General features: G+C 42.6%; 1 protein-coding gene across 1 annotated transcript in view; it reads left to right on the forward strand.

Annotated features, from left to right (window-relative positions):
• Positions 1-1,436: 1,436 nt before the first annotated feature.
• Positions 1,437-25,393, forward strand: part of LOC147888003 (chaperone protein dnaJ 10-like) — a 69,099-nt gene continuing 45,142 nt past the window's right edge. The window contains exons 1-4 of the mRNA XM_087393342.1: positions 1,437-1,653; positions 9,587-9,646; positions 10,097-10,179; positions 14,878-15,019. Coding sequence (XP_087249468.1) covers positions 1,567-1,653; positions 9,587-9,646; positions 10,097-10,179; positions 14,878-15,019 — 372 coding nt within the window. The 5' untranslated portion in view covers positions 1,437-1,566. The remainder of the gene's footprint in view (positions 1,654-9,586; positions 9,647-10,096; positions 10,180-14,877; positions 15,020-25,393) is intronic.

Here is a 25,393-nt window from a genome sequence, read left to right on the forward strand (position 1 = left end):
TTGAACATACATACTTGAAAAATTACACAAGGAAACTACACATTGATAACTTCCACATCGTGATGGGTTTTTGTATGCAATGTTCGAAAAGTGTAGGAAGGAGCTAAGAAGAGTTTGGGTGAGTTGTAGGGGTGGGGGATGTAGGTAGAAAATTGCAAACTTTGGACACATTTCCCCTTTAATGATATAAGCATGTTACATAATTGATTGATACTTGTTAAATTACTCAACAATTAACAAAAGGTAAACTATGCACTATACATTTGCCGCCTATTAGATTACTCAACAATTAATCAAAGGCAAAGTGTGCACTATAATGTCCCCCATTCGAATGAACATAAAAAATCCGAGGTGTGAATGGGGATGCGGTGTTCATAAACCTTGAAAAACTAGTTTAATATGGCCTAAACTAGCCTAGCCTAGCCTAGCCTAGGCAATCCTAACCTAACTATGGCAACATACCCTAGCCCTAAACACAGACCTAGCATAACGAAAGAGGGTAGGATGCATCGAGAGCCGAGTGGAAGAGAGTGAATTGCTGAGGAAGCAAAAGGGGTCTAGCAAGTTGAGCAGGAGGGCGGTCGAGCCCTTCGAAAGAGCCCTCGAGGACATGCCAGAGAAGGAGAGATGGCCGAGAGAGGGAGAGGCTAGGGACTGAGCAAGAGAGGAGAGGTTGTAGAGGAGGTGAGGATGAGGAGGGAGATAGAGGGCATGGTTGTGAAGGGCAAGGGGGGGGAGCAACTACAAGAGGGCGATAGGGGGGAAATGCAAGAGGGTGACGAGAGGTGACTACAAGAGGAAGGGGGGAGTAAAGGATGAGGTTGAGGGAGTCTGTCGTCCCTCTAATGAACCCTTAGGCTACATTAGGTTAGGCTAGGCCAAGTTGAGAGAGAGAGAGAGAGAGAGAGAGAGAGAGAGAGAGAGAGAGAGAGAGAGAGAGAGAATTTGATAATTTTGAATTAGGTCTATGGTTCGGGTAGGTTTGTTGTGTCGGGTAAAGAGCTTGTGTGTGGTGGTGATAATTTTTAATGAAACTAGGATTGCAACATTTTGGTTGTGCTCCATTTTGGCAAATATGTAGCCTTAGCTATGATTTTTAGGAAAAAAGTATACGAATTATGTAAAAAATATTGATAGTAATAATAATTATTCATAGCGTGTTTAAAAAAAATATTAAATATTTTATATTATTTTCTCACTCACCCACCCAAGGCCCACTACGAGGGGCACACGTGTCCGTCGTGGGGGCAGCCGCGTTGAAGAGACGTGTAAAACAGAATAATCATATCGTGTTAAAAAAAATAAAATGTTATATATTATTGTGAACACTCAGGCCACTAGGAGGGGCACACGTGCAAGTGGCAGTGGCAGCCGTGTTGACAACGTGTAAAGTACACTTGTCGTTATAAAATATTGATAATTGATAAAGTAATATAATTGAAATACGCCGCTCCCTTTGTTTGCATCTAGCTAAAACAGCAGATCATGCTCGAATTTCCTGTCTGAAAATCCCTAGTGCACCTCAGAAGATTATTTCGATCGCTTGCCTTCTTCCACTCTCCAGTCATGGTGAAGGAAACTGCATATTACGATGTCCTAGACGTCCGGCCGGACGCTAGCCCCTCGGAAATCAAGAAAGCCTATTATGTGCAGGTACCTAGCGCTTTTTGAATTATTGTCCAGCATTTGTGAGCTCGATCCTCGTTTGGATTCGGGAATCGTCTTGTTTGATCTGTCTGCAACTTAGTCTTAGGATGGTTCGGCGGCGATCGTGTGCAACACATTTTTAGAGAGTCTGAAACTGGTAGTGCCGTCTCGAATGAGCTACTGAGAATATGAGAAAATAGGTGTTGTCGACTTATGGAGGCTCACATGTGGGGAGATGACCCTTAATATCGTTTAGCATAAGGCCCGCTTTTATATATGAGGGAGGTTGTCTCCCCTCTAGAGCAGGCCAAACTCAACCCCTTCTAGAGGGGAGCTGAACTGGATATGACAATGGTGCTCAAGCATCTTGGAGATTCTAGCACTCTGCGTAGATCCCGAATTGGATTCCAGACGGTTGGATAGGGGCCATGCATCAGTTCTCTATAGAGAGATCACAAGGTCATTTCATCTTCAACCAAGGTCAGAGCGACGTCAACATTTACATGTGATTCAGTTAGGCTCTGAGGATCGTGGACAAGATGGTAACCTTGTGTTTCGGTCCAGCCCGCTTTATTAGGGAGTAGTGCCAGGACGAGCAAGTCCTGCGAGTGTAGTGTCCGATAGTAAAGGATGATCTGATGAAACTAGCACTCTTTTCACTAGCCCTTGGTAGAGAGATCCTTCTAGTTGCTTCCCATACACTTCCTCCACTAGGTTTCCATCCAGAAAACCGAACTTGTGTTCAGGTCTTCTGAATCTAAAGCTCCTGCAGAGGTGCTGTCAAGAACGTAATGAACAGGCTCTTGGGCATGATCATGGTGATCTTTCGAAGAATTTAGTAACTTAAGTCTCCTTGAAGACCTCGTTCCTAAAGTCTCCTCGTCTATCTGTCTTGAGGATATTCATCCTTCATTCTCAAAGGACTCGGGAACCTCATTACAGTACGAGTTGAGTCCTCTACAACGAAGTCTCCCTCTCCCACCTTGGGACCACTAGATGTCGTTATTGAATTGGAAGATCGGATCATCAGCGGCTTCCCATTTCAAAACATAACGACAAGTGCTACCAAGGACACATGAAGACAATCTAGAGTCTTAAGGTGGTACCCACAAACAAAAGTTTGTACAAAGAATTGCAAGATGCCAAGGTGAAGCGAGACTCGATATGTTGGTACCAACTAGAGCAAGACTAAGATGACAGTCACGCTAGTGCCACCTTCAATCCCGTTAGTCAACAGGTTTCAGATATTCATTAGGTTCAAGACAAACAACACAATCAAGTGATGTATATACAGGTCAGCTGTATACAGTAGACATTGTCAGAACAACATTAAAACTGAATCGTGCATAAGGACCTAGTAATAGAGGAAATTGGCGTGGCCAGACTGTAATTCATCAATCACTCTATAAGTGCATGACCTAATCGTTAAAACAGTTGTGCACAATCAAGCAATGCTTACTAGTGAAGACATCATTGAGAGGGGTCCATGGCCAAACGGCATACCACCTAGCCACCTTATGGTTATGTTGTTCTCAAGTATTGGCTCATACCACAAAACCATACTTACATTGAGGTGTGCTATCCCAGCCATTTAATGACTTCTATGTTCACACCCTTGGAGAGACACTTCGAGTGGAGGTGTGATTATTCAATGTATCCACCAATTGTTCAGACTCCTAGCTCAATTAATTGTGAGCCTACCTGATCTAAATAAGTCACTAAGCATAGCAATTGGACAATGGATCCCAAGCTAACCCCATCTTCTCAGTTGCACTTCTAGTTACGGTCTTGGTAGACATCAGCATTGTCAGCTGACACATGATATTTGAAAGTACGACGAAGTAGTTCTTTCAACTGCCTACATAGCAGACTACCTTCACTTACGCAAGCACACGCGCACCTGTGCTCACACATACACACGCACACAGACGCACACACGCATGCACGCACGCACGCACGCACGCATGCACGCACGTACACATAGACACAGACACAGACACACACACGCACACCCTTGCGCATGGTCTGCCACCTTAGAGTTGCCAACATCGATTTTGTTGATACCCTAGTTTGTTAGTCAAGGTATCGGAGGAATTCGAATTACGCCAAGGAAGTTAAAGCCGAGCTTGACCAGCTGATCAAAGCCGGGTTCATCTATGCTATCAATTGCAGTGATTGGCTATTCCCGATTGTGGTGATGCCCAAGAAAACAAGGAAGCTCCGAGTATGCGTAGATTGTAGAAAGCTAAATATTCAAACAATCCCAGATCCATTTTTGATCCCCTTGCTTGATAGCATTTTGGAGGTCATGAGATAGTCATCATTATGGATGGGTAGTGGGTATAATCAAACCTCGTTGGCACTCAAGGACTAGCAAAAGATTGCGTTCATCACTATGCGTGCAAAGTCATGCCATTTAGTTTGCACAACATGCATCAAGATTAATGGTCCAGACTTTCAGGGAGTACTTGACCGAGTTCATCGCAATCTATTTGGGTGATTTCTGTGTTTACTCGGCAACTTTTGATCTCCTCACTTGCCATGAGAAAGTCTTCGTCAAGTGTAGGTAGGTGGGATTTCCTTGACTCTGGCCAAGTGTGTCTTTTGTGTTGGGGTTGCAACGTATACTACTTAGCCATGATATTTCCAAGGAAGAGATTACACACGAGTCGAGTAAGATCCAAGCAATTGAGCAAATACTAGAACCCGAGAACTTGACATAGCTATGCTCATTCACTAAGTTCATCGGCTTCTATAGGAGATTGTGAAAGACTTTGCCAAAATTGCGGCACCTCTTCATGAGCTTACCAAGAAAGATACCCAATTCCATTGGAACGAGGAAGTGTCAGTAGCCTTCAAGGCACTAAAGGAATGGGCAATTAGGACAGTCATTTTATGTCAATCCAGGTGGGATGTAATCTTTCATGTTCATTTGGATGCATTAAGGTATTATCTTGTAACAACCAGATGGTAGACTGGATTAGCCGGTCTATTACCCCCCCGAGTACAACTACAGTACCATCGAGTGAGAAGCTCTCGGAATGGTTAGCAGTGTCCAAAAATTCAACACTATTTGTTGGCATTTCTTTTATTTCTATGTTGATCACCAAGCATTATTGTATTTTATTAACAAAACAATCACCACTGGTACATTGGATGTTCTCGTTACGGAAGCTCATTTTAAGATTATTCATAAACGAGGAAAGTCTTATGGGGGTGTAGATTGCCTCTCGTGTTTACCCGCACCAGACCAAGCACAAGGAGTCACTATCGAGCTTCCCGATGCTCAATTGTTTGCAGGTGGCATATCCAAAACGGAGTATGACGAGATGCTCCAGTTTCTATCATAGGCCACATTTCTTGAGAATATGCCACGAGACAAGTGCATATAGGTTGCACTAAAAGCATGGAGGTATAGTTTGATTGGAGGCCATCTTTATCGTCAAGGAGTAGTTAGAGTCCTTTGCAGATGGATTCTCTCTCATGAACGAGCAGTTGTACTCATATGGGACTTGGTGGAGGTGACTTTAGTGGAGAACTCACAGCTTGGAAAGTATTCCAAGTAGCACTGTGGTGGAGAACTTACAGCTTGGAAAATGCTCCAAGTAGGACTGTGGTGGAGCACCTTGTTCCGAGATGCTCATGCTCATTGCTTGGAGTGTTACGTGTGCCATTGGACGGGTCGCTTATTACCACATCAGCTTATGCCCCTCAACCCGAGTCAGGCTTGGGAGGCATTCCAATAATGGGGCTTGGATTTCATAGGGCCATTCAAGAACTCGGCTCAGTATACATAAAACAAGTATATCCTCATTGCATTGACTATGCCACCAAGTGGGTAGAAGCCAAGGCATTTGTAAGTGACCAAGGCACACATTTTATAAATGAGGTTTTCTTAACCGATCTCTAGTCTGACGAGATCAAAGATAGATGGAATCTGTTGAAGGGAGAAGACCCTTTGGCCGTGCAAATGCTCGGGTTTCCCCGAATGAGGCTCAGCATACTAGATGCATGGTGGAAGTGCACAAAGGGCAACTGACTCAAGACTACACAGCTCTATAGGTTTTTGAGACTGCACTCCATGGCGATTAGCCTTACTATAGATTTGAACGAAGTTGAAGACTGAACATGTTGCTCTCCAGGTTGCTCTCTCTATACTTAGGCAAGAGCAAACACAAGGAGCACTTGCTGTCTCTGAGGTTGAGCTTGATAATGGGGCATAAGTGCAACAACACTAAATACAAGTGGATCCGTGATCTCAATTGCCCCCAACACAGTGCCTGCACGGCATGACTCGGAAGACTTGGAAACCATCCCAGCCAAGCGTGACTCTCTCTGTGAGCAGGCGAGGTTAAACAGATTTAAAATCTAATGTTAAAGATTTTAGTGCTGGAGGAGCATCCAAACAAATTGCCGTGTAGACAGGGTCCAAGATTCTGGTGGCATACGGGCATCTTCTACAAAGATTGCGATGTCCACTGGGTTCTAAGACATCTGCGGGCCCACAACTACCATGACCACATTCTCAGATGAAGGGTCAGCAGCTCGTGCATTATTATTGCTCGACTCTAATGCCTGGGCCATTGGATTGATTTTGGTGGCTCACCTCCCCTTTTCTCCCAAAGTATGTCGCTCTTGGGTGTTGGGCCAATGTGGCCACCCAAACGTCACTCGGCCTGGTGTTTTCGACACGGAGCCCTTGCCTCTCGTTATGGATGTGTTGCCCATAGCTCTACGTATACCTATGGACATTTTGCGAGCTATTCTGGTAGGGAGATATGCCGATGAAGTTTCGCACAATGAACCTAGCTCTTTGCGGTGCAACACCAACACCACGACATATGTACTAGCCCCCGAACCAGGCAATACCTCTTCATTATTTTCTGGCCAGAGTATGCCTATATGATTGTGCTAATGACGAGTTTGATGTTTTGGTCAATGCAAAACCCAAGTAGTAAATGTAGATTGGATTGACTTTGACTTTGTTCAGTCCGAATTGATGCCCACAGTGACTTTTAGCACAGTCTAGGCATAGAGATTAGAGTCTTGAGTTGAGGCGGGAGAGAGAAGAAAGAAAGAAAGTAAGAAAGATATATTAACGTCCTCGGAAGACCTCGCGGGTCTATGGGACAAAATACACCCACCACAAAACTACAACATCCGTTAGAGACTGAGAGTCTGTGGGGGAGTACAACAACTCAGCCCCAGATTATTATAATAGCATAACATAACTACATTCAGGTATTATGTAAGAGTGATTCGAATAACATGAGTTTAAGACTGAGAATCTTTGGGTTTAGGTTTGAAATCTCTTATTAGTGCTTGCCCATCTCGGTAGACCGCCCATTTACCTTCCTTCCACTTTGATGAGTTCATTTGCCTGTTGTTTGAGTTGGGTCATAGTGAGCTCTTCAGAGATCCAAATCCTAGTACCTTTCAGCTTGTTGGTTTGTCTAAGGATCTTGACCCTTGAGCTTTTTTCTTTGAAGTAAATGAATGATCTTGCTATCATCAATGTGTTCCTCTTCCTCTTCCATTCCAAAACAGCTAAGACAGCTGTCTTGCAATCCTCCAATGTGTAAAATCTTCTTGTTACTTACTATGTTTTTCTGCTCTCTTACCTCAGTATAGAGATCACATTTGTCGATCTTGTTGTGTATTGCTTCTGTAATTTCCTGTCCCATGGATTTGAGCTGAGTGTTGACCATTTCTTGGACCTTGACTACGAGCTGTGGTGTTAGAGCCGCGGTGTTGCATTGCTGTAGGACTTCTTGTATTACCTCTTGTCTGCCTTCATTCTTCATTTCTGAAACTATCTTCTCCAAAGAAGCAATGTGGAGCTTTGCATCTCTGAGTTCTTGCTGTAGGAAGTAAATCCGTTCATGTGGATCAAGCTTACTTTGAAATTTGTGATAAGTGATGGCTTCTTGGTGGCTGGAGTCGATGGGAAAACCTTCGTTTTTGGGAACTCCATATTGAAAAAGACCTGCGCAATCAGCAACCCCTTTATTTGAGCTAACACCTCAGACTGAGCCAGGGGCTCAGCTGAGGCTGGGTTAGCTGATGAGAACCCCCCTTGTACAGTGAGCTATAAGCAAGCGGAGGTGGAGGGGCTAGTAGGTGGAGGGGGCTAGCGGATGGAGAGGCGAGGCTAGGCTAGCGGCTAGCGGGTACCAGCCTGCTCTTTTCGAGTAATATAAGTTGTGTGTGCAATGTACTCCTTTTCTAGCATCGTGTTAACGCTCTTTCTCCCGTCTCCATATGGTTTTTTCCGTGCTTGCAGCCGAATCGTGTAGTAGACGTTTGGTTTCTTGCGTCCAAGCAACAAGCTGACACTGGTCAACCAAGGGGTGAGGGAAAAAGACCATCAACAATAGGAGCCTTGAAGAAGCCTTCGAAACTGCTGTCCCTGTTAGCAAGTTGTGCTCCTCAAAGCAGTCATCACTGTCCTTGACAAACGTCATGTAATAGACATTGATGTCCTTTGCAACAAGACTTACCGGTCTGTCTGCCAAGAAGGCTTTCACCCTCCATTTCCTTAGTACCTACGAAACACAAGGTAAACACTTTGCCCAAAGCATGCTACTGAAGTTTGAATGTATGCACAAAGATCCACCCATATGACTGCTTGCTTTGAAAACAAGCTAGGTACGTCCTGGAGGCTCCCACAACATCAGTGTCCCTGTACTCCTCTGACTCTGTTCTTGGAAGGCACTCTCTTATGCAAGTAGTGTCAGCCTTGTTCTCGCAACAACAATTTGAACAACTATTGCTGTCTTCCACCTTCACAAAGGCCTCTTGTTCCTCTGGCTCATCCGACCACCTTTCAATGTCAGACATAAGAATACTTCCACCTAAATTTGCATACTACTTGATCTCAGCAACACTCGGAGCTGTCACCAAGTACTCTCCTGTTTCTGTTACCACATTTGCTGTTGTTTTTCACTCCTCTGACTCCTGCTTCGGCTTCTTCTTCTTCTTCTGATCAACCTTCTTGTTTCTGCAGTCCCTTGCATAATTACTATCTGTTTTGGGTCGTTTTGCATCTTATAAGTTCATAAAAAACTTTAATATGTCGCCTAATTGACCACAATCATCATCTAGATCACCCATTCTTTACCACTATTTTCGTCTTAAGCTGGTTGCAGTCAGCGCTTGCCCTGTGGGCCGTACGTGTTCGCTTGCTTTTTTATGACAAAAAATAGAGTATTTAATTGAATTAATCGCGGCGGATAAATGACTTCGAGATTGCTACCATAGGTTAGTATATCACTGAGTTGTAGGTGATTATGAGTTTGTTGCTTTACTGAGTGTACATGCCTTTTTTGGAATCTGGTTACCAATAGTGTCACTATTAGTCCAGCTAAGTGCTTGGCATGATGCTGGTCATGTCGGTTGCTTTTTTAGGATATTAAGCTAGAAATTTGGCTCAGAATTGTTCATATGCTTTGGTTTGTGATTTACTTATTAATATTTGTTTGACTTATTCAACAGTGATTTAAGATTGAAGATTTGAACTTATGGGTTCAAATCCTTAAAGTGAATGCTACTAAATTGGAGGAACTTAGGGAGGCATGGTCTTGCTTTTTGTGTCTTGCCTTCATCTAATGAATGTGACATTGCTTGTGGAACTTATGAGAGCCCAGCATAGAGACTAGAGCAAACGTGACTTTCCATATGAGTCCTGGTTCTGCTGCTGTGCTTTCTAGTATTTGTAGTACATTCCTTGTATGGCTGAATGTAGGGGTTTAAGGGAGGCAAATTTTGTTCAATGTCAATCATGAGTGCCTTTCACGAATGTTCTATGAGACTTAATCGGGGAAGGAAGATGGAAGTTCTGTAAGGCTTGTGAAGTTCTTCTGATTGTAGCTTCTTTTTTTGCTTGTCTTCTGCTACTCTAAGCAGTTTAGTGCTTATTTTTTGTACATTCCATTTGTAGGCAAGAAAAGTGCATCCAGACAAAAACCTAAACGATCCCCAAGCTGCCTTGAAATTCCAGGTTAGTATATCTTGCTTTTATTTATGTCAATTCTTGCAGTACATTAAAACGAGGTTTTAAATGTTGAATTTAAGAATGGTGTTGCTTAAATTAAGTTGATTGTTATTAAAAATTATTGGGGACTAGTGTTGATTTCAAGCTGTTCAAGTGGTGCTGTGCCAAGGTCAGTGTGATTCTGGACTACTAGACGAAGTTCAACATTTAGCAGCTAAGTAGGCTTGGTAATGAAGGAAAGGATTATGAGGTATTACCAATGTTTTAAAGATTCCTGCCATCCCTCTGAGAGGGACAAAATGGAAAGTGGATTCGTGAAACAGTGAGAACCTTTTTAAATTGTGTTAGAATATCCAACCAGCATGGCTACTAGCCTACTTGGTAATTGAGGTTCAAAGTATGTGTATGTGATTTCCAAATGAGTTACCAATTTGAACTGTTTTACTTGTCCTGCAGTTACTAGGAGAAGCTTATCAAGTTCTAAGCGACCCCCAACAGCGAGAAGCCTATGACAAATACGGAAAAATAGATTTATCTAAGTATGTAACTGAGTTTCAGGTTTGATGATTGCAGTGTTGTCTTCTGGTGTGATATAGATAATGATTCCGGAATTGTTTGAAACCCAGATGGCAGCTTATGCTTGGGTACTGATGAGGGCATAAGTGTAGCTTTGCTTACTAAGTTATTTTATTTTTTATTTTCCTTTTACTCATAATTTGTTTAAAATTGCTTACAAACTTCCTTCTTTACTTTGTTCTTTCGCTTGTTTTATAAAATTTTAATTTATAAGATTGGATATATTCTAGGCTTATGAAGGTTATGTGATATGAATAATGAATTTTGAATCTAAAAGAAAGAATTGCTTCAGCTTTCTTGTGTTTCGGAGAACTTTTGTTTTTGATCTGCGAGAATCTGATTCTGAGTAAGGTGTAACTCAACATAGATTCATGTACATGTAGAACTATATCTGATTTCTTTGAGTGAAGCTTGGTTTACCTTAACCAGCAAGACTAGGCCTACCGCACCTGGAATTTTGAAAGCCCTTTAGTCCTATGTATTTTATGGATTATGCTACTCCATTGGGGTGGCTTTGGGGGTGATTAAACTTGTGAAACCATTGGCTATAGCGTGTATGTGTTAAGATTCTCAAAGTCTTCCTCGATTGCTAATTTAGGTGGCATCGTCTAGTGTGTTAGTTTGCATGCTTCTAGACCATTTCAATTCTTAGAGTAGAAATGAATAATTTAGATAGGGAGTTCATTGTCTAGCCTAGATCATGGATTCTGAAGATGGGGTCAGTTCCAGCTGGTAAGCCACCTCGCCAACTCTCCTCACTACTTTGTAAGGGCCATAGTACCTATGAGCAAGTCCAACATAGTGGAAGAAGTCCGGGTGATATGGATCAAGCAGCAAACGGAGAAAAAGCAATGGTGCAATCAATGCCACATTGGAGCTTTCAAGAAAAATGAAGAAAAGAAAGAGATATATCATGTACCAAGTCTACATAATCTTTAAACTTGTGCATTGTGAGCTTATCCTTCCATCATTTGCTACATAATTTCTGCTTTGGCCTCCCTTAAATCTATGGGTGTCATCACGCTTAAGGTTCATGTAATGATGGAAGGGCATCTCCTCACGGATGGCCAAAGGTAAGGCACAATAAGAGTGCAATGCTCTCATCAATTCCGGACTGCTGTCCATAGCCAACACTTTGATGAAATGTAGAGCCACCCATTTGATGTACACGCTATAAATGGCTTTCAGCACTCGTTGACGATGCAATGGGTGTATGAACCCCAGGCTGTGTATTCCTGCCAAATGCATCTCGATGCATGATTGCATGCCAAAAGGTTGAGAGGAGGATTAACCTTTCTCCCAATGCTGTGGATTGCCATGTGAACCAAAAACAAGTCTAGGTATGCTAGCTGGAGTGGTGAAAGGACTAACTATGCTCATAGAGCACTCATCGAATGCAACGCCAGTGGGTCGGCCCATGGACTGCCATGTGAACCAAAAACAAGTTTAGGTATGCTAGCTGGAGTGGTGAAAGGACTAATTATGCTCATAGAGCACTCATCGAATGCAACACCAGTGGGTCATCCCAAGATGGACGGCTCCATCTGCAATGGCGTATAGAGCTGTGAATTGTGAATGGCCTGCCCCACAAGTGAGTATGACCGTAGTGCAAAGAAAGGAAGCAAGACCCAAAAACCCTTTTACCTGGTCGGATTTAGTTTCACCTTTGCGAGTTTCCCTTTGGTCCAGGTGGTGGGTCGGATTTAGTTTCACCTTTGCGAGTTTCCCTTTGTTCCAGGTGGTAGTACTCATCTTGGAGGGCACACCCATGACACGCACAGGGTTCAGCCCAACAACGTTATCCCCTATCATACTCCTACATTCACTTTTGTTGAGCATCGTGTTGCTGTACCATTCCATGCGCTGCATGATGTTGATGGGAATGCCCCTCTGAATGAGGAGGAGCAATATTGGGACTTTAATGAACATCTTTTGATGGATTGATGGGTGCTAGGAACGCTGAGACACTCAGGTTAGTGGGTGATATTAGGGGTAGGACTGTTCATATGCTTGTGGACAGCAGTTTCATCAACACGAGGACCTTGCAGAAGGTGGGGCTTATTGCCACAGAAATATTTGATGGGATGAGAATCGAGGTTGCTAATGGATAGCATATGATTAGTAGACCATGTTGCTAGGAATCGAGGATCCAAGTCTCTCATGATTATGATTTTGCAGATGATCCCTTTGCATTGGACATGGATCTGATTGACATAGTCTTGGGATGTGATTGGATGAAATCCTTGGGCCAGTTTATTATTGACTTGAATGCCATGCATAAACAAAAGGCTCCATACCATCTCTGTAAAGTGGAACAGAAGGAAGTGGCAGGACATGTACATAGTTGCACTCCTCCCTTTGCCTCCCTAGTGCTCCTTGTGGAAACAAAGTTACTATAAAAAACATTTCCCAGTATGGATGATCTGTTAGATGAACGAAAGGGTGCTCAATTCTTCACAAAGATGGATTTGAGATTGTTAGGCTATCGTTAGATTAGAGTGAGAGAGGATGATGAGCACAAAACAACCTTCCACACAGAAACGGGGTTTGTATGTGTTCAAGTGATGCCATTTGGTTGACTTATGCACTGGTCACCTTTCAGGCACTCATGAACAAAATATTGTAGCCACTTAAAGACATCCTTATTTATAGCAAGAGCAAACAGGAGCACATTGAGCATGTCAAACAAGTGCTAGAAGTCTTGAGATTGCATCAGCTTTATGCAAAGCCAGCAAATATACCTTTGTGGCAGAAGAGGTTGAATACTAGGGGCACATTGTGAGCAGAGATGGGATTCGGGTGGACTATGTAAAGGTGAAATGTGTGAGGGAATGGCTGGAACCACTAAATCTCATCCAGGTGAGGGTTTTGGGGCTTGCTTCCTTCTACAGACAATTTATTCCGAAATTGCCCAAGAGGGCAGCTCCTCTTACGGACCTCTTGAAGAAGGATGCCTTTTTGTGGTCAAAAGAAGCGCAGCTCAGTTTTGAAGACCCGAGATTAGCCTTGACTTGTTGGTACGCCGTGACTTCTCATGGTCATCGATTGTGGAGGCAGATGCTAGTGGCAAAGGCTTGGGGGCTGTTCTAAGGCAAGAGCATGGTGTAATAGCTTTTGAAAGCAGAAAATTTGATGCAAAAGAGCTCAACTACCATGTTTATGATTACGAAATGTTGACCAACCTACATGCCTTCAAAAAGTGGAGCCCAATTGTCTGCGAAGCACTAGAGATGGTTGGCTTCAATACAGTCCTATGATTTTGACATTGAGTACAGGAAGCAGAAAGAAAATGTGGCTGCTGATGCCTTCTCCAGGATGTGGGCTTGCACCTTGTCTGCAGTTTCTACCGTCTATCAAGATTGGACACATGGCATTCAAGAAGAGTGCATGCAAACTTCAGAATTGCAGAAGCACTCATGCAGGGATCATCCTGACTTTACATTGCATAACGGATTGTTGTGGTTTGGGGACAGAATTTACTTGGTTCTAGATTCACAATATAGGCAGCTGGTATTGAGGGAAATGCATTCTTCCCCTATGTCAGGACATAGAGGTGTCGCAAAGCCATATGAAAGGGTAAGACAAAGTTTCTTCATGTTGTACGTCTTCTAAAAGGCTCTAGATGCCAGAACTTTATATTGAGTTGTGTAAATGTTTCTTTGGCTATGTGAAGCCTTGGAATGCAGTATCTTGCTGGTCGGAGGGAGGCTCTGATACCAATCGTGAAGTTTGAGGGTGGAGAGAACATTTAGGGATAGCTTGAGAAAGATGAAATGGATTGTGCATGTGCATGGAGTAACACGAAAGGTGAAAAATTTAGGTAGTGTGATGGGGTGTATTAGTAAGGTCTTTTAAATATAGTTTTACAGCAGACGTAACCTCTAGGACTGATTGTGTAATGATATTCAAGCTAGGGGATGTAGGTAAACAGATGTAGTGCATAACTGAGCGCTGGAGGCCTGGTTGATGAGGGCGAAGGATGAGGAGCAGCAGGCATTTCCCTTCCCCAGATAAGAGGCACAGGCCAGCAAAAACAGCACATGGAACTTATCAGTTCTACTCAGTTCCTAAAAATTTCACTTTGTTCTTAAAGCACCTTGGCAGGTTATTCCCCCTCTTTTAAAGCGGAAAGTGAAAGCTCACGCTCATTATTGTGCAGTGCGAAATTGCCTCTTACACCTGTGCTATTCCTCTTTCTGAATAGAGGCACATGTGGTTTACTGTTTCATGCTGCCTTCCTGTGGCCATATGTTCCTTCTTTGTAATGCTTAATCATTTTGTAATAGTTTGCCATGTATGGGGTAAGGGCATTGCCCAGTGACGCCTATGTGCTCCTCTCCATAATTGCATGCTGTATCCAAGTGTTGTCCTCTCTTCTTAGGCAAATCCTTAATGCTACTTGCGATATTTGCTGTTCAAAGTTTAAGATCATGTGGTCTAGCTGCCTTAGGGAATGCTGGCTGTCTTTTTGCTGCAATCAGCTGCAAAAAAGATTCAGAAGTCATGTGAGGTGGAACCATTCTTTTCAGTTTGTGAGCCCATTATGGGTGGTTTCGCTTATCAAAGCCTACTTTGCATATTGGTTTTCCAAATTTTCCTTTAGAGGACAACTGCTTGCTACAGTACAGCTATGTTGAAAGTGTTCTTCTTGTTCAATACAGTGAGACAATGTTGGACCCTGTGGCTGTGTTCGGAATGATTTTTGGGAGTGAGCTCTTTGAAGAGTACATTGGTCAGTTGGCAATGGCCTCTATGGCATCAATGGATCTGGGAACAGACGAAGCTGCTCAAGCCAAAATGAAGGTTTGTGTCTAAAGATGCAAGAATATTGGTGTAGCTGGTGGATTCAGAGTCTCTATTGAAAATGTTCTACGAGTTTCATATGCTATGCTGCTGTTAACAGTTAGAATCTGTGAATGAGTTTCTAATTTTTGTCCTCTTAACAAAGCATCTCACAGTAATTACTGTTTTTCAATGAGGAAGTACATAGCACTAGAATCTACAGTGTTTTTGTAATGTGAGTGACAATAGAGCTGAAATCTTAATATCATTCAATTATATGAAGGAAGGAACGAAAGTAGTCTGCCCTTCTTCCAGTGTGTTAGAGGACTGTTAATGTGATAAAATTTGACTCTGTGCAATGCTGAGAAAAGAGAAATCAATTTTACAGGATTTGTAAAGATAGACTGTATTGCGGGGTGTTGATCTACTTCAGTAGTAAAATGCCAGACTGCGCTTCGTTTCACAATCCTATTAGAATAGTAGCATGTTTGAAGCCTTGTAAGGTATCCCTTCCTGGTAACTGAAGTTTTCTGGCTTGTATTCCAAGTTGATCATGCTTAGTGTCAGCTTTGCTGAGGAGCTTAGGGTGGACATATTCTACACTATAATTGATCTTTGACCTTCATAAGATCTAGCCTACTCTAGCTGGTATTGCAGTTATTGTTTCTCTTTTTCCCCCAAAGAAAAAACCTCTTATAGTATGTTTGAGAAATTTAACAGCGCTCTGCATGTATTAGAGAGGGCACTGACAGGAAGGAAATCCCAGCCGTTTACAGCCGCTTCTGACCGTCATAGTTCAGTGCCTAAGGTACCCTGGAGAAGGCGCTAGCAGCTAGTATGGTGAGTCTTCAGTTCATGTGAAATATAGAATATACCCAGAGACCAGACCTTGCAAACCTGAGCGCAATGCTCAGCAGTTTCCCTCCATCCTTCATTACCTTCGTCTCAAATCAAGCACAGGGTTAAAAAAATGTCCAGCTAAACATCAACTATGGTGGCTGTTGTTGCCCCCCTTACCGCAAGGCTACATCTTGCCACCCCCTACCTCTTAGACATCATCTTGTGTAGTGGGATGGAGGCTGCATGGCAGAGTGACGTATGTGATCTTTATGTGCATCATTGAGTCCAGACTCTTAGAATTAGCTACGGAGCTCACCTTATTGCGAATTGGAAAGCCTGCCCTTCCTCTTAGGAGCTATGTTACCATCCCCCAAGTGAATAGTTAAATCTGCGTGGACTTGTGAGAGAATCCTGAGTGTGCACCTTTGGATAAAGAAACACAGTGCCGATAAAGAACCACATAGGATTTGGGATTTGTCTAGTTGGAGGCTACCAAGGTTGGCACTATAGTCCTCCATACAGACTACTAGATAGAGGGGTTAGTACGGCTTCGTATGCATGTATACCTAGATGGTTGGCTAGTTAGGGTATCTGGAGGGATCGACTCCCCCCTTTTTAGTATAGGTTGGATGCCCTGTCCCCCCTGGTCCTAGGAGGTGAGAGTGTGTCACACAAAAAATAAAAGCAAAAAGAAAATAAAATCTCAATGTGTAAGATGTATGCTCTCTCTCTCTCTCACACACTTTTTTTTTTTTTGGTGAAACCAAGATACTTATATTATGAAACATTCATCATTTACATTTGGGTAGAGCTCAAAAGAGAGCCAAAGCCCTATCCATCAGAAGCAGTAAAAGAAAAGCTGAATACAAGAAGTATCCGAATCTTCCTCATGTAAGGCATCATATAAACACTGCCGCAATGAAGCTCGGAAGAACTCATATGGATGCTGAAGGGGAGAATTCAGATATGCTTGATTGCGCTGCAGCCAGAGGGTCCATAAGGCCCAGTATCTGATCCAGTGGAAGAAAAGAGAATACTGTGACAAAGCAGCTGATAGTTTGCCATACATCCAGAAAAAACTGTAGAACCTATGTGCTGGAAATTTGAGAGAGAAAAAATAGGAGATTCTATCTAGAAGATCTTTGGAATATGAACAAAACCACAGTAAATGCGGAATAGTCTCAGATGTAAGGTGACATCTTGGACAAAGAGGTGAAGCTATCCGTCTTTGAGCCAATTTCACCCCTACTGGAAGAATACCAACAATACATCTCCATAAAAAGAGTCGTTGCTTCAATGGCATTTTCAACTTCCATATCAATTGCATTTTTCCTTTCCACCAGGCTAATGACTTGTTCAAATGCCATAGAGAATTAGCATGATGGGCAATCCAGGGAGGAGGTAATATCAATCGATAAGCCTGTATAGAAGTCAATAAATGCAAAGGCCTAGAAGATATGCTTGTATTTGAAGACTGAAGGTGCCAATCTTGAAGCCTGTCTCTGGCATTCAATGTTGGAATCGGAACCAGAGGGAGTAAGAGATCAGCAATAGCTTTCCAAATAGGTCTATGATGCATCCCCAGATTATATTGTCGACATGCTACTGGAAAAGTGAGAATATTTCCCTGCATATCTACCACGTCATCAATGAACCGGATACCCATTTTTATAAGATTGTAAGCTCTGATGGGTTGTTGAACAGCAAGGGGAGAGGAAAACATAGCACTCCAATGAATACTTTCCATTCTTAGTGAGGAAGCTATAGAAGCAGGATGGGGAGACCATTTGATGTGAGAGAGTACTTGCTTCGAGTCGTGAATCAAGGAATTAGAAAATGGACAACCAGGGATTTTACCTTGAAATTTGCTAAGTACTACTTCCGATGGATCAACTAGCCAATGTCCATAAGCATGTGTGCTCATCTGTCCACACAAAATTGCCAACATAATAGACCAGGGCTGCTCTTGTTGAAAAAATGTCTTGAGCATAGTGATCTTTCTTGCCAACATATGAATTGGATGTTTATTATATTCAAACCACCATGCATTCTTGGTGAGCAAAGCAAGTCCATTTTGAGCAGCCGTAAAGTTTTTTTATGAAGCTTAGTTTTCCAAAAAATCTCCATGGCTTGAGACATAAAGGAAGTGAGATCTCGAGATGACCAATGTAATAGAGGAAGGTAGAACTGGACATAAGCTAGAACAATAGACTGAACAATTCGAAGCCGTACATGCAGAGGCCAAGTGGAGATCTTCCAATATTCTAATTTGTCCTGAATTTTGTTTGACACCCACGACATTTGTTGCTTTCTGCTGATTTTCCAGCCAATAGGATAGCCCAAATGTCTTACTATGTGTTCCGGATAAATAATCTGGCCTGGCCACAGGATAGCATGCCAGTCACAATGCTTGAGAGGCAAGAGTTTTGATTTCTGAAAATTGATTTTAAGACCAGCTGCCAACCCAAAATTTGAAAGGGTATCCATCAAGAGGCGAATCTCCAAAGGACTATTCTTTGGCATGAAGAATGAATCATCTGCATAGGCCTGTGCAATGAAAGGTCGTGAACCAGAAATTTGAAGCCCCTCTAGCTGTCTAGTATCAACCATGTGATCCATATAAAGAAGCAAAGGATGTGAAGCGATGGCATAAAGCAAAGCACTGAGAGGGCATCCCTGTCGAACTGAACGTTCGAGAGTCCAAGACTTAGACAAATGATTCCCTATAAAGCATTGTGGAGTGGAATCTGAGTAAAGCCAATATATGACATTAACTAGCTTTGGCCCAAAACCAAGTTTTAACATGATTTGAGAGACATAATCCCAATGTACTGTATCAAATGCCTTCGCCACATCCACCTGCATGACCAACACATCTTGATTTGAATATTTTGCATATTCCATTGCGATGAGAGTGTTAGAGATATTGTCATGTATGCGCCGTCTTGGAACAAAACCATATTGCCTGGGATGAAGTCCATCATGAAGGATGTCCTTTATCCGATGTACCAACATTTTGGCAATCAGTTTGTATATAACCGGCATCAAAGTGATTGGCCTCCAGTCATCCACAGACTCACATAGAGGTTTTTTGGGCACAAGCTTAACCAGACCATGCTTCCAAGCTGAGGGAAGATGTTGATGCTGCCAGGCTACATTTATAAACTGCAGAATTGGACCCTTCAATTCAGGCCAAAAGGCTTCAAAAAATTCAACCGTCAGACCATCCCAGCCAGGGGATTTATGTTTGCCCAAATGCCTAAGAGCTTCATCCAATTCAACATCTGAAAAAGACATTTCCAGCATTGAGGCTTTTTGCAAGGAGACAATAGGAGAAACAAGCTGAGTAAATCTGTTACGAGCTGAAACAACCTGAGGTGTAGAAGAAGATGGCTGAGAAAAAAGTAGCTGAAAATGATCCAAACATTGTTTTTCTAACTGAGATAGAGTCTGGGTCCAAAGGCCGTCTGGTTTCCTGACCCTCATGATAGATTGGCTTTGTCTATGTGCATGTAAGTTCCAAAAAAAAATTTCGAGGAACAGCCCTTATCTAACATAGGCTTAGCTCTGGCCCTGGTCTGCCATTTGGACAGCTTGCGTTTATCATTGGCATCAATTATGGAGGAAGCACAAGACAATAAATGCTGCTCAGAAGCAGATAGAGATCTTTGATGACTAATCTGTACCAAATACTGCTTGTATGATTTTGCCCATTGGATAGCTGTCTGGTTTCTGCCATGTACCATCTTCCATATTCCTTAATGACATTTTGAATACGATGTATGAAAGAAGTCCAAGCAAAGTCCAGATCCTCTTGAGCATGGGATAGCAATGGCCTACAAGCCAGTCTGATCATATTCTGGAATTTTTCATGAGAGAGATACAATTGATTGACCTGTAAATTTCCGACTGAAGAGAGCTGCAAGTCATCTAGAGGCATACCAAAAGAAAGGGTGAGCCACAGTGGAGTATGATCAGATAATTGTTGTGAATAATCAGTCCACATTTGACATGTATAGTCATCATATTGCTGAGCATGAATGAGATAATATCTGTCAAGCCTGGCCCAATATTCTGTAAAAGCATTATGATGATATGTAAATCCCATAACTGATGGGTGAGTTGCTGTCCATAAATCTGCAAATTGAAGTGATGATGTCATATGTTCCCATTGCTGGATTTCAGAGGGCAGCATATGGGATTTATGTGTGGTATTGTCCTTCCAGTGAGGAGAATTGTTGAAATCACCACAAAGTAGAGCATTTGAAGACCAAGGATATTGCCTGATGGAGTTCCACATTTGAGCTCTGAAAGCTGAATTTTGAGAGGCATACAAAGATCCTATTTCAAAAATCTCTCGATTAATCATACATTGGATAATCATCCATCGTCCACCATGATCATTATATGCTATCCAGGGTTGCAGATCATGTCTGGCTAAAATGCACAGCCCAGAGAATTGTTCAGATCCTGAATAAAATATATCATATCCAGAAAAAAACCCATGCTGGCCAGCAAAAAAATGCTGATTATGCTCTTGCAGACACACAACATCCGGATGAGTGGTATTTATATAATGCCATAGAAGCCTCCATTTATTCTGGTTGCAGAGGCCCTGTATATTATAGGAAACATTTAAGAGAAGCACGCATGAAAATATATACAAGAGATGATCGGTCCTCCAAAAGAAAAGGAGGCTTCAAGCCTCTACCATTGCCATAGGGTCTTGCTGACCCTCAGCATCCAATTCCCTGATAATATCATCTTTTTCATAAAGGGGAAGACCCTTCTTGACTGCATTAACCCATGCCTTTGAGATGGGGTTGCTTGGAGAGGTAGAAGATTGTCCTGGAGAAGGAGCAAAGGCATCCCAATTACGAGATTGGAGAGGTCTTTGTTTGAGAGGCACCGTCTTCTTTGCAGTCTGCCATCCCTCATGAGAAGATGAGTTATTTTCCCCTAACTTGCCTTTTCCTTTATCCTTATTTTGAGCTGAATTGGCCTGGCTCCCTATATGAACTGATGGCTTTGCTCCTTTAGCTTCTATCTTTTCCACATATGTCTTCTAATCTCCTTTATTAGATAGCAGAGGAATAGCTGCTGGAGGAGGTGGATGAAGGATAGAGGGACACTTTGAAGCAAGATGCCCAAACTTGTGACAAGAAAAACAAGCTCTAGCAAAAATGCCCCATTTTAAAGTGAAATATTTTTTTCCCAAATTAACACCCTCAATCTCAACTGCAATAGAGGAGGGGGTCGGTCTATCAGTGTCCCATAAGATGCAAAAACGATTTTTATTACCTGTGGGACGAGGGGGACAGATCACTTGTCCCAATGTCATAGCTAAACCTAGAAGCTCTGTTCTCATGTAATCTGGAAAATCAACCACTTCAACCCATAGAGGGCAATGGTGCTTGATGAGGTTCTGATAGTCCTTATTAGGGGACCAGGGCATGATATGCACCATTTGTCGACCAAAAAATAAAGGGGACATTTCCAGCATTTTTTGTTTTGTCAAGGCATCCAAAAGATGAACTTCATAAAATCCCCGGGAGGCAAAATAGACTCCTTCTACATAGCATCCACCTAGGAGAGAATTCACTCATTGTCCCACATCATTAGCAGAGGGAATTTTGCCTGGGAAAAAGATGATAACTGCAGTTTGAGAGAGCTTCTTCAAAGGATGCACAAGAGAAGGCAGCTTCATTTTGTAAGTGAGTTCTGGTGCAGGTTGAATCCATTCCCTTCTATTTTGTTGAAAATCATCATTTAACATATCAAACACATAGGAAGCATCTTTAGAAGGAGCTACGAGGGGAGAGGTTTCCCTTGATTGTCTTTTGGGTTCAGGAGAGAGTGCTCTCTTGACATAATACTTGTTGGCTTCTGCCATGGGGGCTAGGGGATTCAACAAATATCAAACGAAGAGAAGGAGATAGGGCTGAATCACTGTACGGACGAAAGGAGAAGCTGACAGAGCTGTACGGAAGGGACGCTGAATTGAGGCACTGCACGGACGTACGGAAAAGCTGATGGAAACTGCACGGAAGGATTTACAGGTTGCAGGAAAGGAGTGACAGAAACTGTACGGAGAAGCTGACAGAAACTGTACGGGATATCTAACGGACTGTACGGAAAATTTGACGGAGATAGTACGGACAAACTGTACGGACCTGCGGAAGAAAGACTGAAGGATTGGAACGGGCGTGCAGGGGGGAAGGGAGCTTGGACGCGAAGGTAAGGAAACCCTGACGTACGGGAACGGTACGACCGCCGTATGGAAGTACGGACGACGCTGAACAGCGTATGCAACCTCACGACTCTGAACAGCGTATGCAGCCTCACGACTCTCCTCGCGCCTCACACCTTCTCTCTCTCTCTCACACACACACACACACACACACACACACACACACACACACGCACACACACACACACACACACACACCATACACACTTTTTTTTTTGGGGTGAAATTTTTGATGCTTTATATTACAGAGTAACTATCCCAAAATGGGATGAGCCAAAATACATCAAGCAAAGATCTCTGTATAAGACAAGTATACACATCAGAGTCTATATAATGAGTTTGTAGACAATCATAGAAAGATTGCTGCAAGGAGTGCCTAGTTGAGAAAGTAGGATCACCAAAGACTGTATGATTTCTGTCCTTCCATAAAGTCTAGAGTGCCCAATAGTGAGCCCAAGTGACAAATAAATCAAAGTCCTGTCTAGGTGGGTGAATCCCAAAAGCCAGAAAAACTTCCCAAAAGTAGCATTTTGAAATTTGGTTCGCAAACGCTGCCCAAGGAAGCCCAAGAAATCACGGGTGTGGGAGCAATGCCAAAGAAGATGAGGCACTGATTCCCGCGGAGCCAAACATTTGTGGCAAATAGGTGGAGCAATATGTCTGCGTGCCAAAAGCTGCCCAGATGGACCTAGCAAAACTCTCCACAAGAAAACTTGTTGTCGAAGGGGAATTTTAGAATTCCAAATTAGTCGCGCAGTGAATGAATCTCCACTTTGTAGGACGATTTTAGAATTTCAAAATGAATCTCCACTTTGCAGGATTCATTTGTGAAAGATGATTTGCCTTGTGTGAAACCCATGGCGAGGGCAGAAGAACTTTATATAAGGAAGATACAATAATGTGAGATAGCCTCAAAGGACGGCATGTCGACCATAGCGAATGAAGAGTCCAATCTTGGAACCGGTCCTCAATTTCTAGTGGCGGTACTAGCTGAAAGTGCTGAAGCATATGAGTAATAGCGTGCCATATAGGACGATAATGCATGCCAAAACCATATTTTGCAGCTGCCAAAGGAAAGGAAAGAAGGGTTCCATCATCATGAATGACATCTGCAACCGAGTGGATCCCTTTCAGACTAGTGAAGTATGAACGTTTAGGTTCCTGTAAAGCCAGTGGAGGGACAAAAACCCTTGACCAATGAATACTCTCAGCTCTCAGAGAATTTCCTTGCAAGGAATCCCGGCCATGCCATTCCAAATGCGAGAGGATATGTTTCCAGTGCATCAACATGTTGGAGACCAGTGGACAACCTTTGATCTTACCATAATACAATCCAAAAGAAAATCCCAGTGAGTGGGGTGCCAATATCCAAAGATAGGGGTGGTGAGATGTAAGAGCAAATGATGCATCATGGCAGCCCAAGGCTGAGAACCCTGCAAGAATTGCAGCATCATTTTTCCTTTATGAGCAAGAATATGCACATGAATGTTAAGAATATTGAGACCCCCATGCATCTTTGGCGAACAGAGATGCTGTACCAAAAGTAATCTCAAACTTTTCTTGCCATGATTGGATTGCTAGAAGGTTTCCATAACTATAAACATGAAAGATGTAAGATCTCCCTTGCTGAAGATAATCAAAGGTAAATAGAATTGAATATATGCCATCAAAATGGATTGAACAATCCGTAGTCTGACATGCAATGGCCAAGTTGCTAACTTCCAATATTCAAGTTTTTCCTTCAGCTTTGCAAGTATCCAGTTAGACTGTTGACGACGAGTAATCATCCAACCTAAAGGGTAACCGAGATGGGGAACCAGCTGAATGGGTTGGACAATTCCCCCTGGCCATAAAAGAGAATGCCAGTCTTTGGAATGCAAAGGTAATAACTTAGATTTCTGAAAATTGACATGAAGACCAGCGGCCAAACCATATAAAGATAGAGCATGCATCAGGGAGGACAGATCCCGCTCAGTATTCCAAGGAGTAAAAATTGAATCATCAGCATAAGCCTAAGCAATTATAGTGCTGCTTCCAGGAATCTCTAATCCATGCAGCATGTCTGTTGCCAATAGATGATCCTTGTATTGAAGCATAGGATGCATGGCAATGGCATATAGAAGTGCACTAAGTGGACAGCTCTGACGAACTGAACAACGAAGAGTCCATGCTTCAAAAATATCCCCAGACAGTATGCAGGCAGCTTTACTATCACTGTAGAGCCAATAAATAACATGCTGCAATGTGTGGCCAAAACCCAATGCATGCATAGTCTATGATATAAAATCCCATTGGATTGTGTCAAATGCCTTTGCAATGTCAATATGCAATAATAGAACATTTTGCTCCGTGTATTGGGCATATTCTATTCCAACATAAGCATTTGCAATATTATCTGTGATACGCCTGTGAGGAACAAAACCATATTGTGCAGGATGAAGGCCATCATGTAAATACCCTTTGATACGATCAACAACCGTTTTAGTGATGATCTTGTAAATAACAGGCATGAGAGTGATAGGCCTCCAATCAGCCAAGGATTCATAGATGTGCTTCTTGGGAAGAGTTTTATAAGCCCTTTTTTCCAGGAATCCGGCATGTGCTGATTTTCCCAAGCAGAATTGATACCGCTGCATATCATCCCAAATCATACCTCTACTATGAGATGATTGTGGTGTGTAAATTGAAGCAAAGATATCTCCCTGAACAAGACACGGCATACCAATCCATCTGCTTTGAGTGTCATTAAAGGCAACAGTTGGCTGAAATCATGCTTCACCAAAAAGACCACACCTGAAAAAGAGTGCTCTCCCGCCTAAAAGATATCATAGCAAAGTGACCATTTTGTCCTGCATACATATGCTGATTGTGCTCTTGTAGAGCCACTATATCAGGCTGCAAATTATTGAGATACACCCAAACTAGCTTCCATTTTCTAGCATCACACAAACCTTGTACATTAAATGTCAAACATTTTGAGATACACCCAAACTGGCTTCCATTTTCTAGCATCACACAAACCTTGTACATTAAGTGTCAAACATTTGATTTGTGACAGCATATTTACAGTTTATATACAGGTGAAGCAAGGCTGAACCAAGTCTGCATATCCACCTCAGGATCAAGGCCTCTACCCTGAGGTGACACCAGCGCCTGTTGGGAAGACAGCAAACCCACAATTTCCTCCAGGGAAAAGAGTACGACTGGCTGTCACAGCAGCCCAAGTAAAGCCAACACCTGAATTTTGTTCAAGGGTATGGGCATTAGAGGAAGTACCATTCCATGTCTGAGGAGGTAATGGTCTC

The sequence above is a fragment of the Dipteris shenzhenensis genome, chromosome 22, assembly GCF_047967505.1.
Source record: "Dipteris shenzhenensis isolate YYH24624 ecotype China chromosome 22, Dip_SZ_1.0, whole genome shotgun sequence".
NCBI classification, from domain to species: Eukaryota; Viridiplantae; Streptophyta; class Polypodiopsida; order Gleicheniales; family Dipteridaceae; genus Dipteris; species Dipteris shenzhenensis.